The 20,594-nt window shown below is 38.6% G+C and overlaps 2 protein-coding genes across 2 annotated transcripts in view; one reads left to right on the top strand and one right to left on the bottom strand.

Annotated features, from left to right (window-relative positions):
* Window positions 1-2,035: 2,035 nt before the first annotated feature.
* c6orf136 (chromosome 6 open reading frame 136) lies at window positions 2,036-11,656 on the top strand. Its single transcript, NM_001011197.3, has 6 exons — window positions 2,036-2,271; window positions 5,542-6,039; window positions 6,852-6,940; window positions 8,637-8,837; window positions 8,916-8,985; window positions 11,206-11,656. Exons 1-6 carry the CDS (start codon window positions 2,161-2,163, stop codon window positions 11,335-11,337), a joined length of 1,101 nt encoding a protein of 366 aa, NP_001011197.2. The 5' UTR covers window positions 2,036-2,160; the 3' UTR covers window positions 11,338-11,656.
* Window positions 11,657-14,128: 2,472 nt separating this feature from the next.
* abcf1 (ATP binding cassette subfamily F member 1) overlaps window positions 14,129-20,594 on the bottom strand; it is a 33,286-nt gene continuing 26,820 nt past the window's right edge. Inside the window, exons 18-28 of the mRNA XM_002939468.5 lie at window positions 20,311-20,394; window positions 19,027-19,151; window positions 17,360-17,472; window positions 16,983-17,154; window positions 16,824-16,898; window positions 16,671-16,741; window positions 16,549-16,581; window positions 16,271-16,439; window positions 16,102-16,166; window positions 15,905-15,977; window positions 14,129-14,486 (exon numbers count right to left, since the gene is read on the bottom strand). Coding sequence (XP_002939514.2) covers window positions 14,314-14,486; window positions 15,905-15,977; window positions 16,102-16,166; window positions 16,271-16,439; window positions 16,549-16,581; window positions 16,671-16,741; window positions 16,824-16,898; window positions 16,983-17,154; window positions 17,360-17,472; window positions 19,027-19,151; window positions 20,311-20,394 — 1,153 coding nt within the window. The 3' untranslated portion in view covers window positions 14,129-14,313. The remainder of the gene's footprint in view (window positions 14,487-15,904; window positions 15,978-16,101; window positions 16,167-16,270; window positions 16,440-16,548; window positions 16,582-16,670; window positions 16,742-16,823; window positions 16,899-16,982; window positions 17,155-17,359; window positions 17,473-19,026; window positions 19,152-20,310; window positions 20,395-20,594) is intronic.

Here is a 20,594-nt window from a genome sequence, read left to right as displayed (position 1 = left end):
ACTGGTTATCTTTGTATTCATCTCCTTTCTATTCATCTCCCAACCCTAGGCTTAGCACCATGATATCCTCAAAAGTATATTGCAATTAAAATATATGGATTAGATAAGTGGGACTGCAACTCTCACGATCTTCTCAGAACCTTTCTCCACACAAAGCAAAACAACCAGGAGGGGTATAATTTGCAGGTATTAACAATAAAATAAGAAAAAAGACAACCCTCTCTGATTGATATATTTTAATGCTAGATTAGTTTACTCCTTTGTTAAATGCATATTGGTGAACTGCAACTAACAGTAAGGTGTTAACTTGTGCTATTAAAGTGACAACATGCTGTTTTAAAAAATTATGTACCAAACAGTTTAAAAAGCTGATGCTATAGTTATTATGGTGCTCACTTGTTGTCCCTTTAATAGCACAAGTCAACACCTTACTGTGAGTTTAAATATAGCAATCAGAGAAGAGGGTTGTCTTTTTTCTTCTTTTATTGTTAATACTCAGAAGTATATTATTCATTAACATTTGATTTTTTTGCGTGTAGGCTGGAACATCTCACCCCTCACTCTTAATTTTTCTGTAATTGGGCAGGACAGTTATAGCACTACATACACTAAAGAAGCTGAATTTTGTTGGTAAAATACTCCTGTGCAACATTTACTACATCTAATATCACTGAATGTAAAGTGCCTTTTATTGTACTTGGAGTGTTTTAGCACCAAGGTCAACCTGTCAATGTACCACGTGTGTCTGACATTTTAAGTTGTTGTGGCTGCCAGTGTGTTTTCTGCTGCATAGACAAACAGCCCTGTGTGTGACTGGCCGCTCATAATTTGCCACCCCTGTGTTGGATCTCTGTTCATACATACTGGGGACATAGCATAGTTTGTCTCTGTGGGGGTAAAGAGTAACGGGGATATTACAAGCACCACAGGAAAGCTATATGGTCACAAAGCTCCCTTTCCAAGTGTGTACCTTTACACATGCGCATGAGTGAGTTGGGCACTCGCTCGTTATGGGCATGCTCCAACATGGCTGCCCGCAACAGGGGCTCCCTCCTGGTGCAGACAGCCCAGCCCTGGCAGGGGCAGTTTTTTTTTTTATATTGTTTCCACTATCTGGAGCACCTCTGGTGAGGGAAACAATATAGGGGTGATAGGTGCCCTTTAAGGAAAAAAAAAACGGACTGTCCAACTCAAAACCAGACAGATGGCAAGCCCAAAATAAAATGGGCCTAAAGCTGGCCATACACGCACCGATAATATCGTACGAAACCTTGATTCGTACGATATTCGGTGCGTGTATGATAAGTCGACCGATATCGCAGGAAGCTGCTATTAGTCGACTCGACAATCAGGCCAGTTAAAAGATTTTGATCGGGTGCCATAGAAGGCGCCTGAGCAAAATCTGCTGTCAGGGCTGAATCGGCAGAAGGAGGTAGAAATCCTATTGTTTCTACCAACTTATCTGCCGTTTCAGCCCTGAATGGTTTGTGGCTGATTGTACAATCTTTCGTGGGAACATCAAATCGCCACGTGTGTGGCCACCTTAAATATACTTTTATTTGTTATCGTTTGTAACTGCACTAGTGCAATTCCCACTTGTTTACAGATATACACCTTATAATCAATGTCCATGATCTGCCATGGTCTATAAATAACATAATGGCACAACTTAGGTCCCGTAGCTTTTTAGTGATGTATTCTATAGCTAATGATCGCATTGGTTAAAAGTAATTGAGTATTTGCGGGTGTTGGAACATCTTAAAATAAGTTGCCAATGATTTTTCACAGCTTTCATAAGGCAACAGCTAGTATTTAGCTAAATGTGTTTCCTCGTAAAAAATAGTTTAGAAATTCATAGGTTTGTGAGTTTGGTCATACTAAATCATCCTAAACCGCCAGCTCTACTGCCCAACGGTAGTCTTTCTACATACGCAGTGGCACTACACCCCTAGCCTTTAGTTTTACTCCGAATCTCCCGCCCTCGCCCTGTCAAGACTTCCTGTGAAAAGTACCTGCATTTCCTTTTCCTGGTCACATGGTGCAGTGATGTCACGGAGGACATCTGTAGGTCCATCTGGACGGATAGGAAGTGTAGTGCGCATTGGTGCCGGCTAGCGCCGAGTTCCGAATAGCGGCCCCGCAGGAGAGGAGGACGGGTGGATGTCACTGTGTGTGAGGAGGCTCCGCGGGGCCCAAGGGCTGGGTGTCCGTTGGAGGAATGGAGTCCGCGGTGCAGGTGGAGCAGCAGGGAGAGTGAGGGAGGAAGCGAGGGTGAGTCCGCAAGCAAAGGCAGGGTTTGTGCAGGGAGGGCGCACTTATGCATACAGTGTGCACATATAGCTCTATAAGACATTTTGCTGGGGGTGGGGACTAATGCCCGTGTGCTTAGGGAAGAGCAGCTCAAAACTAAGTACTTACTACAAGTAGGAGCAGGATTCTTCTATGGTAGAGTGGCAGTCAGCAGCTTGGTGCCGAGTGTAGTATAGTGCTGTCAGTTTATTGATATTACATGTGCCTTTAAAGCTTGCTGATAGGTGGCTGCCTTATGTAATACAATAATATGTATAAGGCTTTGTATGTGACATGATGGCTCCTTTAATAAACTATGCAAACCGCTATGATCAAATATACCTACCTACCTACCTGCCAAGGAACCACACCAAAACCATGAGATTTAACTAGCAAATAATAATCTTATTGTAATGTTCCTGCAGGGCTATATTGTATTTGTACTATTATGTGTTGCTGACAACTCCCCCCCAACACTAGCAGTTTTCACCAATGAATCCTGCTTTTAAAGGGAACACAAATGTATTTTTAATAAATACAAACTATGGGTTTTTTTAATTAAAGATATAACATTTCTTATTACTTTTGGGCCACCATCATTAATGATCATAAATTAATAAGTGCAGATGAGTGGTGGCTCCATTTCATGTCCTCATATGCTGATGTACAGTGCACTCATGGGGCATCGGGGGCTGACATATCATCAGTAATCTGGTCTGTTAAGTCTGACCCCTGACCTAGCATTCCTTCCCAGGTGGACAGGCAGTATGGTTAAAATCAGCCAGATTGCCAGACCTAATTTGGGCATGTATGACAGTTTAAGCAGTGTACAGGTTGGCAGATGGCTACAAGTATAGACTTATGTAGGCATTGCCTACAGTGGTACTCCCATAAAATATTGTATCACATAGACAACATAAAATTGATGTTTTTATGCCATGTGCATTGGTTATATTTATATCTATATATACATCATGTCACTTAGTACTCACTAAATCTATTCATAGTGCCAAAAGTTGATGCACACAAGGGATTATGGAAATGCACATGTATGAGAACAGGAGAAAAATCTTTTATATATGCTGACATAATAAAAGTAGCTTATAAGAGTTATACAACAGTTGAGTTCCAAAGGGAAGTTCATTATTTGTGCATTTTCAGAAATCTTCTAGTAAAGGTTTAAAAGTGAATCTCACATAAAAATGTTTTGTAATTCTCGAGACAGAAGGGATCTGAGAGACTTAAGCAGGCCATACACACACCAATATTATTGTATGAAACAAGGTTTTGTGCGATATTCGGTGCGGTGGGTTGACGAGGCGACCAATATCGCAAAAGCTTTTTGTATTGGTTGTCTCATTGATCGCGGGATAGAAAATTTTGATCCAGCACCATTGAAGGCGTCCGAGCAAAGGCAAGCGTTTAAGGCTGAACCGTCAGATAGAGGTAGAATTCTTATTGTTTCTACCGCCATATCTGATGATTCTGCCCTGAACGTTAGTGGAGGGTACCAATAGTTGCAGAAAAGATTGTAAGGTATATGGCCACCTTTACTTTATTTTCCTTTCCTACTTATTTTCTAATCATTCATTCATTGAAACCAGTGCCTGAGAACTAATGTCACAGACTGCAGCAGCAAGATAGCAATTTATATGTAGAATTGTAGACTTGCTGGGTTTCATTGAACAACTCATCACCATGAACCAGTTCCAAATTTGCAAATACCTTTATGAGTATTTACATTTTTAAACCAGTTTTTTTTTTTCAGCTTTTATCTTTTTAAAACATCACTGCAAAAATGACAACAAATTACATGTATTCCGTTATCAGCAAACCTGTTATCCAGAAAGTTCTGAATTATGGGAAGGCCATCTACCACAGACTCCATTCTAAGCAAATAATTCTTATTTTTAAAAATAATTTTCTTTTTCTCTGTAATAATAAAACAGTACCTTGTATGAAGATCCAAATTACAGAAAGATCCCTTATCCGGTGACAGGTTAGATTGAATAAAAATCATATGTCCACCAAGATTAACCTTTAATGCCTATATATAACCTGCCTAACTTCTAGTTGATCCAGAGGAAGGCAAAAAACCCCATCTGAAGCCTCTCTAATTTGCCGCAGAGGGGAAAAAATCCTTCCTGACTCCAAGATGGCAATCGGACCTGTCCCTGGATCAACTTGTACTAAGAGCTATCCCCCATAACCCTGTATTCCCTCACTTGAAAAAAGTCATCCAGCCCCTTCTTAAAGGAACAGTAACACCAAAAAATGAAAGAGCTTTAAATTAATAAAAATATAATGCACTGTTGCCCTGCACTGGTGTGTTTTGCTACAGTAACACTACTATAATTTATATAATAAGCTGCTGTGTAGCCAGGGGGGCAGCCATTCAAGCTGGGAAAAAAAGAGGAAAGGCACAGGTTACATAGCAGATAACAGGTTCTGTAGAATACAATAGTGTTTTATCTGCTATGTGCCTGTGCCTTTTCTCCTTTGAATGGCTGCCTCCATGGCTACATATCAGCTTATTTATATAAATTATAGTAGAGTAAGTAAAGTAAACACACAACTTTTACCAGTGCAGGGCAGCAGCACATTATATTTTAGTTACTTTTATACACTTTCATTTTTTGGTGTTACTGTTCCTTTAAAGCTATATAATGTATCAGCCAGTACAACTAATACAGGGAGGGAATTTCACAACTCACACAATTCACAGTAAAAAATAATTTCCGAAAATTTAAAAGGAACCTTCTTTCTTCTAAACGGAGTGGGTGCCCTCGTGTCCATTGGAAGGACCAACTGGTAATCCCCAGGTTCAAAGCATTCTGGATAACAAGTCCTATAATTATACCTACAATCTTTTGTAAAGACGTTATAAAAATGTATCTATATAAGTATGTATGTGATATTTGGGATTTGAAGCTGTATGTAGAAGTAGCTACTCTAAATATAGGGGCAAATAAAACGCCTTACAAGATTTATAAGCAAGCCACACAGCTTGAGACCCACTGGCCCACATCATAGGGGATGGTTTATATGATTTCAGATGCTACCTTCTCATTTATAAATATAAGCCAAGTCAGAAGTTTTATATGTGCAGCATTAAAAAGTTTATTTTTATGTGACTGATTTTAAGTTTTCCCGCATTTTACACTTTTATTGTTACTCCACCAATTAATAATGCATTTGTACTGCAGAAGGTATTATACACTGCTTTCTTTATTACTCTCTTTATTTTTCTAGCTTCATGATATTGGCTGGCCCCCAGAATTGAACCCACGCCTGCTTTATCCTACTTCTCTCAAAAATGTTTTACCATCGACAACTACAAGCTCATTTACACGTCCTAAATATGCGAATTACCGACAATGCCCTCCATTTAATGGACGGGAAAAGCATCAAAGGCATCTACGGTCTACTATTGCACCACTGAGGACAAAACTTCATATGTCTAAGCCGCATTCTTCCTATCTGCCTTGCACCAGTGTGGGGTGTGTGTTTCCAGTGGGCAAAGACACATGGCATTTAAGTAGTGCTCAGCTTGACTGTTTTAGAAGTTTGTTTGAACCAGGAGTTTGCAGGACACCTTATCAGGCTGTTGCATTTCCTGTTCCTGGTACTCAGCATGGAATTTTAGCCTTTCAACCAAGCAAGAAGATGGAAGATTGTTCAGTCCCTGGAAACAACCAGCCTGACATGGAACAACAGCTGGCTATAATGCATGCCAAGCTAAGGGAAGAGGTAGGCTTCTATTTATTTCATGGTTAGGCAGGTTACTTTTTCAGTCATTTTTAACGGTTTTACAGTTATTTGTAAATGTAATTGCTATTAAAAACAATATGTCTTTTTCTGTTTTGACACTTGAAACTGTAGCTGAAGTCAGTTCTCCTCTACGTCAGGTAATCAGCTGGGTTCAGCTACAAACAGTTGCTGGTCTTATTTGCAAATACTTTTACAAATAACTTCAACTTTCAATAGTTTGGTTTTGCAAAGTTGCTTAAAATTACATTTTCCTTTTGAGTGGTCAGCCCCTTTTAATAAGAAAAAACAAGTTGCAAAGTTCATTAGGTTAAATCTGTCTGTAAGATATTAAAGGCCTAATTTTAGGTGACCTTCCTTTTTAATAAAATGCCGCAGTGGGATCTTTCCACCGATATGCCAAACTAAGGTGAGTGATATTGGAGGGCAAAACAATCAAATTACAATGACAAGAACAAGACCAGTTGGAGCGAGGATGGGAAAATTAAACCTGCCTGATCGATATCTGGTCAATATTAGGCCAGATATCTGTTGGGGGTTCCCATACATGGGCAAATAAACTGGAACTGGTCTGAAGGACCTGAAACGGCAGTTTAAATCTGCCCTTGTATAGCCATTTAACTGATAATCAGGGTTGCCTTAAAGAATGATCTGTTCAGGTCCCCAGATTTGACTGGAACCCTGACGGGACCCCTGCCTGTCCCGTTCCCTCTCCCTGGTTGTTACCCTGCATACAATGACTATTCTGGGGTCATGGTACATATGGGAAAGTCTGTCTTTTTTCTTTTTTTCAGCTGCCAGATTTCTTGTTGAAAAGTATGGATTACTCCATATACAGAAAGGATGTGGAATTTGTCTGCAGTGTCCTGCATATACATACACGGTGAGAAAATACTATCCAGCTGGGTCTGCAGAAGATGATTTCCCTCTGAAAGCATTGGGGGGTAAATAGCCCCTATGTTCTGTACTTTCCACACCCAAAAGGTTTAACTGGGTCCTGTCTGTATTAAAAATTGTCCATGACCGCCACCGCTGGTTCTGATTCCTGTTATCCATCTGCCTTAAGCCCAAACAACCTTTTTATTTAAGAATTAATGCTGACACATTTCTAGAACATGCCTGTCTTACTAATATTTAAGAGCTGCAATCTTGACTTTAAAAAATTCTCCCTATGCCACCTCCAGCCCAGTAGTAGCTTAGGGGAACAAGCCTCTTCCATGGGTCGCACCGGGCTGTAATTGATGCAGTCCATACCTAGATTGTAGTGTAAATGTAAATAGTACTTCATCTTATTAAATATTGTGCCAGAACAGCACTAGCTCTCCAGCTCAGGCAGCTTAAAGAAAAACAGTAACACCAAAAAATGAAAGCGTATAAAATAAATTAGAATATAATTTACTGCCACCCTGCACTGGTACAACTGGTATGTTTGCCCCATAAATTTATATAAACAAAGCTGCTGTGTAGCCACAGGGGCAGCCATTCAAGCTGGAAAAAAGAAGAAAAGGCACAGGTTACATAGCAGATAACCTCTGTAGAATACAATAGTGTTTATCTGCTATATAACCTGTGCCTTTTCTTCTTTTTTCCAGCTTGAATGGCTGCCCCCGTGGCTACACAGCAGCCTATTCATATAAATTTTATAATAGGGTTTCTGTAGCAAACACACAACTTTTACCAGTGCAGGGCAACAGTACATTATATTTTAATTACTTGAAAAAAAAAATTCATTTTTGGCGTTACTGTTCCTTTAAAGTAACACTAAAAATTTTTAACTAAAAAATCTATTCTATCCAGCCCCAATAATTGCCCTATCCTACAAACCATTTATTATTTTGAATGCTGTAGTACAAAATACCTGTTAAAAGTTGGCTTCCGGTCATTTGAAGAAAGGCGATATGGCGATGCAGGGGAAGTATCAGGGGAAGCATCCACTATGCAGCGATCGATTGATCGAGCCTAGCCTTCCTTCTTTATAGGAAGGAGTCGGGCTAGGAATCGATCGCCGCATAGTGGACACTTCCCCTGATACTTCCCCTGCATCGGACGGGTTTATTATACTGCTGGGCTTAGGATTAGTTATGTAAAGAAAGCATATGTACTATTTTAAAAGGGATGCCCCCAAAAATGAAAACAACTTATTTTGCGTAATTAAAAAATATACATTTGTTAAACACCTTGTGATTTTTAAAGTTATTTAAAAATGAAATTTCCACTAAAGGCAGTTTCTTATTTATCTGACTACTAACCATTGTGTCGGCTCTTTTCAAGCCAAAAATCATACAAAGCATTGTGGTGGTGATTTGTGATACATTGTTACTATAGTCAGACAAACTGAGAAGGGAATAGCAAAGGATGGAGAAACTGCTTTTTAAATTCATTTGAACTTTAAAATAATTGAATACATTGAATGAATGTCTTTTGGACAGTTGCTTACAATTCCATTTTCTGCAGAAAGGAAAGATTTTAATTACTTGCGTGTACCTTCCCATTAAAGACTTTTTTTTTTTGCTTCTCACTAGCTGTATTGATGTGTGTTGCATTTTTACAATGCCGTTATTTTTTCTTTACTGTTACAGAGGTATCATCTTGTATCAGCTACTTCTGACACTTTCAAGGTTTTTGTTCTTGAGTTACTTATCCAATGCAAGTGTCTCTATCTTGAAACTGACATCTCACCCTGAAACATGTAGTATCCAAGCTCGTTGGGCAATCTCAGGCCTTCCTTTGCACACTCTTCTCTTCCACTTCTATCGTACTGACAAGACAGAGCTTTACAAGTAAGTAGTCTGATATATCTTCACCCTAGCCTTCTACTATATAGAACTAGATGCAATTGCTGATCTTTTGTTTTGTAGGTCTTTTGATGCTCACTCCACCTTTTACGTGGCCTCAGATGGTCTAATACATCTACATAAATTGGAGCGGGTAAGTGATGAATAATATAACACTTCTTAGCATGGATCAAGATGTTATTGTAGACCACTTTAATTCAAGGGGTTTCACAAAAATATTAAATAACCCATTTAGGAAATACTGCCATTTTTATACATAGCCCCTCCCAATAATTGGACATAACTAACAATAATAAATATTAATTACCATTTCAATACTTTGATGGAGATCACCAAATGCAGGGTTTCCTCCCAAGTGATGTGTTGGTTTTCCTGCTTTAGGTTTTGTCTTCAACAAGTAAAATGCATGTTCATTGAAGAATATTCCACTTCTATGCTTTAAAAAAAGCTATTGGGTTGTTTTTTTTTCAAAATGTTTTCAGCTGTTGACCATCTGAACTGTGAGGCTTTGGCTGAATCTTAGCCTATGCTTTGACAGCTCTTTAGACCTCAAGTAATAGCTTCTAAATGCAATGCAAATTCACACTTTGAAATAACTTCAGAGCTATTTTTCATTGGTAATTAAATAATTGGGAAACATCCTACATCTGCCCATGCAACAGCTTGTCAGCCCACTGTCAGTTATTTCTGATCCCTTGATAAGGAAACTACAAAAAAAAAAGTGCTGTAATTCCTATGCCATTTACCCAGTTTGGATGTAAATACTCTCAAGTTAAAGCTGCAGTTTTAGTCCATGTTCATTATATAACTTAATTTTCAATATTTATGGTAAAAACCTAGCAGGGTCTGAATATTTATTGACCTAACTGTAAATTGGGTGTGTCTATATACTGTGTGTCTTGTATATCCTTTTGTTATTGGTAGAACTCATAAGGATATTTCACTTAAGGTGGCCACACACGTGGCGATCTGACGATGTTTCGTGCGACCATCGGTCAGGGCTGAAAGAGCAGATAAGGAGGTAGAAACAATAGGATTTCTACCTCCTTCTGCCGATTCAGCCCTGACGGCATATTTTGCTCAGGCGCCTTTTATGGTGCCCGATCAAAATTTTCTGACTTGGCCGATCGGCGAGTCGACCGATATCAGCAGCCTCCTGCGATACCGGTCGACTCACCGACTTGCCAAACACGCACCGAATATCGTACGAAACGAAGTTTCGTATGATATTATCGGTGCGTGCATGGCCAGCTTTAGGCTTCCTTTCCTGTCTACACAACCATACTTGATAAGGAAGCCTAAATTACCATAATTAAATGGACTCCCAGGCAACAGTATATGTGACATGCACAGTGATTTCATGCTGCAGAGTGCAAAGCAAATGCACTTTAAGATAAAGTAATATAGCGCACAAACTGGAAGAGAGGGTGGATTTACATCTAAATAGCAGAAAATTAGTCTTGTATATGCTATAGCAATCACTAGTATACTTTCTAGACAAATACCGCAACTGGTCAACAATTGTATGTATTATAAGGTATAATCCACCCCTTACTTAAATGTCACTTTCAGAGTCTAGTGATATTTGTATAGTCAGGGCATTAATTTATTATGGTCTAATCTCTCTTATGTGTTTGCCTTTCAATGTTGCCATTTTTCTCAGACAAGATCTAACCCTCTGATGATATAATATAGATGAACTGACCATATTTCTGTTTTTATGTAGTAATTTAAGTTGTAAACAGACAGACTTCTATTGAGTTTAAATGAAACCTTCCTAACTGCTACTTGAGCCACAGGAAAGCAAAACCACCTGCCTTCCCCAACCCCTCCCAAGTATTTGTCCCCTTGCTCTACCATATGCCAGTCCTTGCAATAAATTATTTTGTCTACCTTCATAATAATGGAATAATCCCCTTTACCTATAAACTCCATTTCCTTCTTGACATGCTGCCCCCACAGTGAGTTGGTTTGCTCCATGCATGCCATTTCTGAGCTGTCCTCTTCAGCATTCTGTTACTTGACCTTTTAACCATGACATGACTTTCATCTTCATTGGCCCCTATCCTCACTAATGTTTACCTTCCCCCTAAATGTATTAATCTGTCCCATAACTTGTTGAGGCTTCAAACTCATATTTTGGTGCAAAACATTAAGTTTGCAACTAGAGTTGTTGGTAATATCCCACCCTCATTGAAAACAAAGAACAGTTCTAGTTCTACTGTTGAGTGGCAGAAATGCACAGAAGGTAGTTATTAGCAGAATTAGGGAATTATCAGAACTGGGGAATGTTATCATATTACACAAATTTGTCTTCATATTGTTTCATCTCCTGGGTTTCTCTTCCATGCAGGTGATGCCTTCTCAGCCACTTACTGTACCCAAGAAGACTCTTCTCACTGCTGCACTGGTAGCTTTGGGCTTGGGAGAAAATCGTCCTGCGCTTAATTTACTATCCTCCCCTAAAGCATCTCCCAAGCTTTGATGCTTGCTTTTGCTTCTAAAATAAGTTTATATACTGTATAGCATGCAGACAGTTCAAAAACATTGGGCAGACACTTAAACCATACTGATAACTGTGGATTAATGCAGTCTGTACAAACAGCCCAAATATGCAGAGGGTGCTGAGCCAATAAGCTCTATCAGTTTCCCTTTCTTACAAATATTCTGCTGTGTATGTTGTAACTGTTGATCCAGCCTGTGGATGTGTAACATTCTGTACATAATTAAATTATAACATTGTGTCTAAATGGGTCTGTACAACATGTCTGTGTGATTATTAAAAATAAAAAAAAAAAAAAGTACATGGATGCCCCTGTCTAGCTTGCACCCCTGGCTGTGTTGGTAGCAACCTACCAAGATAGTAGAAATGCCTTTTCCACTGGCAACAAAGTGAATTGCCAGTGGAAAGGCATACACCTTGCTTAGTTTTTCCAAAGTCGTGCAAAGTTTCCTCCTGCAAGCAACTTTTGAAAAAGTGACACATTATTGGTTATTGTCCAGCAAATCTTTCTCCCCACCCCCCCCCCCATTACATTACTGTGGTCCCACCACCATGATGTTGCATTTCCTCTGCCAGTTCTTCATATCCTTTAGTCTCTTATTATTCTCAGAACCACTGGGTGCTCAGTTACCATGGCTTTAAATTATGCTTTATGCTCCAACATATTAACAACCTACCCACTTTGGGTCTGTCAGAATGAGCAATATTTTTATCCCTACCACTTCAGTTTGAGCCAATAGCGTAAGAGTGTGTATTGATTAAAAAGACACCATCACTTTAAAGCAATCTTCAGTTTTGTAATTATAGTGAAACTAAACTTCCCCGCAACGTCTTTTCTCCCCAAAACACTAGTCCCCCCCCTCGCACCCTCCCTAAGAACATTCTAAGAGATTTGCCAAAATACATTTTTCTGTAATTTATATGTAAATGTAATTGCTTTTAACAGCAGTATCTGTATATACTCTTTAATTCCTTTAACTACTTGTCTGACTACAGAAACAATGTGGAAGAATTCAATCCCCCCATCCACAACTTTCCTTCCCACACCACCTTGTTTCTCTTATTCATCTGTTCTGTTATTCACAGATAATCCAAGGCATTGTGGGACTTGTAGTCATGGTTGAAGATCTGTATACCAATACAATGTATAATTAGGAGAATTTAGGACAAACATGCAAAAGGAAATAGAGGAAAAAATTGCTCTTTAAAAAAAAAAAAATCTATTACATTTATAAAGAACTTTAGAAGCACTCAAGGGGACTGGTTAGTAATTAATGCCATATGAATCCTCAGACATGGGCTTTTTTGGAGCCATGTGATTGTGTCCCTAGTTCAGCTGTGCAGTGTATAATAGCTCCATAAAATGTAGTGCACTCATCATAACCGATTAATAATCATCCATTTAAAATTAAACTTGCAGTCCATATTTATTATTTACAGATCTGGTTCTGGGTTAAATATGAATTTTAGGGTCAGAAGACTCTTTTCAACTGCTGTCCCTAATTAAATCACACCCTGTGCTTATAATAATCCAACAATGCTGCCATTTGCCTTTCATTAGATCCTCAGTGCTGTTTACATCTCTTTAATTATAAGTTAAATTATCATCACAGAAAGGGTCTTTATTCTGTTGGTCATCTCAAATCTAGAAAGCTATCACAGACCAGCATTTTTCTTAGGTCTGTGTAGTGTGTTGGAAGGGGGGGGGGGGCATATTTAATATAGTTTGTAATCTAATCAGCAATTAGATGAAACAGTCACATACAAGTTAGAAAACAAAAGCAATCCGTTTGGATGCTATACACCAGTGATCCCCAACCAGTTGCTCGTGAGCAACATGTTGCTCTCCAACCCCTTGGATGTTGCTCCCAGTGGCCTCAAAGTAGGTGCATATTTTGGTATTCCTGGCTTGGAGGCAAGTGTTGATTACCCATCAACCCATACAACCCAGTGTAAAGCCAAAGAGAGCCTTTGATATGCTGCCAGTCCACATAGAGACTACCAAATAGCCAATTATAGCTCTTATTTGCACCCCAAGAACTTTTTTCACGCTTGTGTTGCTCTCCAACATGTTTTTCATATGAATGTGGCTCATGAGTATAAAAGGTTGGGGATCCCTGCTATACACAATATCACTTAAAGGAAAACTATACCCCAAACAATGTAGGTCGCTAAAAATATGTTGCATAAACAAGCTCATATGTAAAACCCTGCTTCATCTAAATAAACCATTTTCATAAAAATATACCTTTTAGTAGTATGTGCTATTGGGTAATCCTAAATAGAAAATTGCGATTTTAAAAATTAAGGGCCGCCTCCTGGGGTTATAGAATTCACCGTACACACAAACGAGCCAAGGCACACATACATGCTAAGCCCCATCAGCCAATGAATGGCCAGAGTTCTGTCATTTGCTCCCACACTACTTCCTTTATTTCTGGTCATGTGATCTCTGAGGGAGCACACAGCCCATCACTAAATGGTGGATCAAAGGAAAGGACAATATTTACAGATATATAAATTCCAGTTTGGCAAGATTCTTTAATAAGTCACTTAACATAAACTATCTATTGGTTAAGAATTCATTCTGGGGGTATAGTCTGACATGTCTGACTATATTCTGCTTTTCCTCTCCCTCTATTTTCTCTTGGAAAACTTGTGCTTTAATTTTTGTACTTTTCTGTGTGATGAACCCTATGCCTCTCACCTAACAGCAGCCTTTTAATTTGTTGTATATTACATTTCATGAAACAAAGCATCAGACAAAAACAACTTGAGAGCCAATATATAAATATTTAATATTCTTTAGTAACAAGGCAGCAAAATAGTAATAAAAATGAGTTATGCAGACCCATTGTGATGCAGCAGCTCAGGTGTTAGAGCCAGATATGACAGGGAAGTGGAACACCTTCTCATCCCAGAACTCCTTTGTTTGACTTATCTAATGTATTGCTCTTCTTAGTCCCTCTCCCGTGGTTTGTTCACTATCACTTCTCCCAGGCTCTCCAAGACCTCTCTCTTATAGTCATCAAAATCACCCTCTATTTGATTTACAGTCTGGTCCTCTACCACCCACAAGTGACAGTTCGTCTCTGTAATAAGCCGGGCGTCATGGCTCACTGTGATAACAGCTGGGGAGGAAACAGACAGAAAAATGTTCATATGCTTAATGTAAGGCAGAGCATAAAAAGAAAACAGAAGACCAGTGCAAGACAGAGGTTGTGCTGTGCATTGTGCGAGATTAATGACAAACTAAGACTGCAATACCTAGATTATGAGGACATAACAGTAATGAGTAACTGGAAAACCAACCAACAACATACAGGAGATTTGAAGAAAAACACTTTTATTGCCCTTGCTGGACTATTTGTAGTTCTGTTATACAGTGGGCTCATTGAGATGTAGGAATGCCCTTAGCCTGTGGCCTTGGAGAAGCATAATTGAAGAATTCCTACTGCTATGAACTGCTCATATTGTGTAGGACATTTTAAGGACATATTAAGATGACCCGGTGCACACTGCTGGAGGGATCGGCACCCTCCCAAAACCAAAGTAGCAACAAAATGCAAATGGAACTCAGGGCTGCAAAAAAGGGAGCAAGCCCTTTAAAAACCTTTATTGCGGAGGTGCAAAGTTTCAGGGCAAAGTGACCCCTTGATGCTTGATAAAGGGGTCACTTTGCCATGAAACGTTGCACCTCTGCAATAAAAGTTTTTAAAGGGCTTGCTCCCTTTTTTGCAGCCCTGAGTGCCATTTGCATTTTGTTGCTACTTGAACTTAGGTTGCACATTGGGTTTGGTCACTGAAGGTGGCCTTCTCTATCAGTTTTTACTGTACTTTGGCGTATGAAAATGATGGAAGCACAGCAAACTCCGTGGGACCATAGTTAGTCGCACCAAATCTCAAACGTGTCTGGAAACCCTGAAGTAATCTATATCCAGAAGTCTAAAACCCTGGCAGCATACTTTCCTTTTAGATAATATTTGCTAGACATGAAGCCTGGAGAAGATGTCAGATGAATATGGGAACATTTTGTACCAAATGCTCAAGGAGGAGACTATGGGACTACTCCATTTGGTCACATTTTGTTTATCAGTTCCATGTCTATATAAAGACATAAGGCCAAAGGCTAAGGTGCCAAGGCCAGAGGTGTCTTCTAATATCCTCATATTTTAAAGCACGGGTTCACAAGTTTTAGTAAGTCATGTTACAGAAAGTACACAATTTAGCGCCAATTATAACTGATGACATCACTAAACATGGTTTATGAGGATATCATTTACTAGGTACTTGTGAGTTATATAACACATGGTTTGGAGAATCAGCAAAATGTTTCACCCTAAGAATAACACTGCTTTAGTTGCTTTTCATACCCATGGTTTACATATGGGTATAGTGTTTACTATGACTGAAAACAAAAGTGCACGTTCCTACCAGGGATATGTAGGGTATTCAGTTAATACATAACACAGCTTGTAAGGAGGGCAGAAGATAAGTACCAAAAAATGAGAAGAAACAGAAAGAACATAGGAAAAATGTGAGTGCTTGCCTCCTTTATATTCATTCACCGCTTCCGCAAGAGCATCTATTGACTCTATATCTAGGTTATTGGTGGGTTCATCCTATGGGATTGAAGAAGAAAAAACAAACAAAAACATGTTAAAGTAAGATTATCTGAAGGAAGTCAGTACCTAGTACATAAAGTGTAATAGATTTAATCAACCCAACTGCAATTCCAAAACTTACTAAAATTAATACGTCAGGTTCCCTGCAACACAGCTCAGCAAAAACCACTCTAGCTTTCTGCCCTCCTGCAAAGTAAAAAAGGCTGAAAATCAGAATCATACTAATAATACTGATTGCTGGGTGAGCTTTGTGCATGTCTATTTTACAGATATAGAGATTTAAAGGGTACCTGACAGCTTGCAGATCTGGATGGTATGTGCATGGCTTTCTAGACCAAACCTTCCCAGACATTTGCGTGCATCCTGATATGGAAGATTGAAATTGCGTTGTAGATATTCTGTAGCTGTCTCCTCCATGTTTAGCTGATCTGCATATTGCTGGTTAAAGAATCCTATTTTCTGCAGGAAGAAAGTTTTAAATGTAGGTGCCATAATAAACGTACCATTTTGTACTACAGCTATATCACATGAACTACGTAACTGGTGAGAAACAAACTAACATACTCACCAGTCTGTGATTTTTTCTCATTTCTCCTTTGGTCTAGCAACAATAAGAGAAATATAATGTTATTCCTAATGAATAAACAGTAACATTTATATTCTTCTAAATCTTATTTTTAACACACTTACAGGAGTAAGTTTTCCAGTCAGCAGCAAGAGCAGTGTACTCTTCCCTACTCCATTGGGGCCCACAATACACACTGCGGAGAGGAAAGAAGAATCAGGGTGAGATGATAATACAAGTAATGGCACATTTTCAACACACAGAAGGAAGAAGCTTACCTCTAGAGTCCATGTCTATGCCAAAATCCAAGTTTTTGAACAGTGGCTTTTGTCCAGAATAACAAAAATCCACACCTAGGAAAATTAAGTTAAAATCAGAGATATTGTCATTTGTTATCAGCAATAGTACCTGCAGAGTGAGAAGATACTTCTGCTTACCATGAAGACCCAAAATTGGAGGGCTGAGTGGAGGTGGATTTGGAAAAGTGAATTTCACAGTATATTCCTTGGGCCTCTTTAGTAATTCAACAGGATCATTGTCTTCCTTGTCATTGTTCTTCTTCTGACACTTCTGCTGCTTGCGAGTTAGTGCCTCTTTTGTCTGCTTCTCCTGAAACAAAGATAGTGAAAGTGAGAAGATCATACAGACACATAATAGACACTTAGAGATTTAGTGAAAAAATAGTGTACAGCCTAAAACTTCTATGATCTGTGTCCAGCAGGTTTTGCTCTGCAAGTTGCCACAGAATTGGCTACAGTTTGGGTTTTTTTTTTCTAAAGTGGCCAAAGAAATAAGGCGAGATGTTTTTTCTCACCGCTTGTTTAGCTGACTTTCCTCCTGCTTTTAAGTCTTTGAGTTTTTTCTCTTGCTTGTCATACTGTTTCTGCAGTTCCTTCTGCTTTTGCTGGTACATCTTCTTAAATGTCACTAAAAAGACAACAACACAGAAAGTCGTGTCATCATAAATGTATACAATCCCTAAAACTTATTATAGATTAATGAAAACCTTATATGTAAGTTTGTCCATTACTGCTACTAAAGGGGCACGGAAGGAAGAACAAAAACCTCACATCCTACACAAACTGTGCATGACTGCCTTATCATATAGTAACACAAATGCAACAGCTACTTCTTTCAGTTTTTAATGTAGTGGATAAGGTTGACCAAGTAGGGGTTTTCCAAGTCAACCAGCAGAAAAGTTTAGCACTGCAGTGAGAGACACAAGTGTAATGGCACACCAAATAATAAAATCAATCTTTATTCAATCACATTAAAACTTCATACGTTAAAAAGAAAAAAAGAATAGGAAAATAAAGAATTAAAAAATATAAAGTGCAATCTCAGTTTGTTCTAACACGGTCTCTCAACAGACCAAAATAGTGTTATATCAAAGGGCTAATGTCCCTTGGTGTGGTAACTGAACTAGCGAAATGTTGCAAAATCTTAGTTGTAGCAATTTAATCAAGCTGCAGTTGGGAACTGCCTCTAAGAATGCCACATTGATCTCAAATGTAGCGATCAGTATCATATAATATACAGGCAGCCTTACGACAATGTTACAGATTGGAGTTTATTATACAATCGCAACAATTGTTGCAAACATAGCGATGTGTCTGGCAGCTATCCCGGACTGCTGCCGAGGCAGCTGCTCAAAATGCAACTCAATCAGTATATGGTTACCATTTAGTATAACTCCGTGCTCTAGCAGTTGTAGACAGTAGGACCCCAATTATTTCAACTAATAAAAACCCAAACAGAAGGTAAGTATATCTCATGAATCATATCATGAGAGATATAGCCCAATTAACTTAAAAGAACTATATACAGGATTGTGAGTTACTTCGGTTACTATTTCAAGCAAACACATGCTGTAAAAATACTTAGTTCCGTATCTTAATGTATTATTTTTTGTATGTATTATTTTCCTCCCTTAGTACTGCAGTGAGACATGAAAGACAATTCATCCCTATTCATCGTCCTGGTTAAGAACTAAGATCAATGTAACATCAAGTGTATTCTCAGCTGGTGGTCTTCTGGCAGAAATCTTGTCACTTCTAGTGTTAGGTGGACTCTATTGTAGTAAATGACAGACCGCATGTCCACATCTACCCTGGTGGGAAAATATGTCCTGTATGCCATGGGTCTAAATCCATTTTGTTCCACATAGCTTCTGATATTTTCTATGCAAATATGTGCCTTTTTAACGTAAGTGGCTCCACCCCCCCATGGTTACACAGCAGCTTATTTATATTAACTATGATACTGTTTCTAAGATAAACACACAACTTTTACCAGAGGAAGGTAACACTACATTATATTTAAATGTACAGAGATCCCTTTCTTTTTTTGGTGTTAACAAACCATTAACCCTGCATGGTTTGCACGGATGGAGCCATTCCATTTATGATAAAGTATATAAATGCACACAGGAAGGACTTTATAGTATGGTAAATACACATTCATTAGCCATTATGTACTTACTGTAGTTGCCTCGATAATAATACAGCTTCTGTGAATCCAGGTGCATTATATCCGTACAGACATCATCTAAGAACCCTTGATCGTGGGACACAATTAAAAGAGTTTTCTTCCAGCCCTGAAGGTAACTGAAAAGACAAAGGAAGACTGCTGAAGAATTGTAGGCAGTCCATGTATGAGTGTGGCTGTTTCACGCACCATACACACATACACAGAGACTAACAAAAAAAAAAAAAAACAGGCCTTACCATGTAAGACAATACAGACAGCACAAAACATACATGATTTTTAAAATCTATAATAAAATAAATGCAGCTGATTGTACAGATTGCTATATTTATTATTAATCTATCACTGGCCTTTATTTCTACAAATATACAATGTTACACTTCAGCCATTTAATTCACCATAATAGCTAGGACTCCTGCTCTATCAGAGGTACAATGTGGCAAGCAGGCAGAAATCCACACAGCAGAGAATGTCTAATAGACACTACAAGACATTCATGTTGCTGATCAGGAAGGCTGACATATACAGCTCAGATTTATTATAAACGTTAAACAAAAGGGACAGCATACCCCGTTTATCAACATTAGTTCAATGAACAGAACACTTGCTGCCTAGAGTTTTTTTTAGTTATAAAACACTGATTAATTTTGTTATTACAAGTCAAATTGTACTTTCTGCATCAAAAGAAATCAGACAAGTACAATCAAAACAAATCAGAAGTCCACCGAGAAGCCTTTGCGTGCTCCCTTTAAGAACCTAGGGTAAGCCAGCCTCTAACAATAACACACACAGGCTGCATGTGGCAATCTTGTCTTGCTATGACCACAAAACAATGTTGACTTCATAAAATCTAAACACTAACTGAAAGAATAATTTCTCCGTTAACTGCTCAGAAGCACTTCTGCGCAGGGATTCACTGATTCCACTTTTTTGGATTCAGGCGAACTCAGAATCCTTTGTAAAGGATTTGGCTGAATACCGAACCAATCTGAATCCTAATTTGCATATGCAAATTAGGATATGGAAGGCTTAAAGGGCACCACACACAAAAAAGTCACATGATTTTAATGGTTCAGATTTGGTTCGGCCAGGAGCGTTAATTTGGTAAAATCCGAATCCAGCTGAAAAAGGCCCAATCCTGGATTCGGTGCATCCCTAATGGAATATATGTATATATTTATATATTACCATAACTATAGAGCACAACAAAAAGTTAGCATTTTGATCATTTTGCTAAAGCCAAATGCTACAGTTAATTTTTGCTGGGCAGACACATACTTGTTAAGCCAAATAACAGCATTGAGATCCAAGTGATTGGTAGGTTCATCCAGCATCAGTAGAGTTGGCTCCATGAAGAGAGCTCTGTAAGAAGATGAAGGGAAGAGCTAAGTTTAAATAGAGGAGGCCAGCACTGGTATGAACTGGTTCACATAATAATAATATGATGTAACATGATTCCAAAAGGATTGTATTAATATTTCAGTTTTATATTTTCTTTTTAGATAAATAGAAACTTCAAACTAACTAAGAAAATGTGACCCACAAGAGGATACTGCATAATA

This window comes from Xenopus tropicalis, chromosome 8 (assembly GCF_000004195.4).
Source record: "Xenopus tropicalis strain Nigerian chromosome 8, UCB_Xtro_10.0, whole genome shotgun sequence".
Taxonomy (NCBI): Eukaryota; Metazoa; Chordata; class Amphibia; order Anura; family Pipidae; genus Xenopus; species Xenopus tropicalis.
This window is presented reverse-complemented; position numbering and strand designations above follow the sequence as displayed.

What these genes read in the sequence shown, in the direction of transcription:
- c6orf136 (NM_001011197.3), top strand. Translation starts at nt 2,161, where the DNA reads ATGTCACTGTGTGTGAGGAGGCTCCGCGGGGCCCAAGGGCTGGGTGTC. An exon ending in ATGCCAAGCTAAGGGAAGAG is followed by an intron (nt 6,040 to 6,851) that starts GTAGGCTTCTAT and finishes TCTTTTTTTCAG; the next exon opens with CTGCCAGATTTCTTGTTGAA. An exon ending in GACAAGACAGAGCTTTACAA is followed by an intron (nt 8,838 to 8,915) that starts GTAAGTAGTCTG and finishes TTTGTTTTGTAG; the next exon opens with GTCTTTTGATGCTCACTCCA.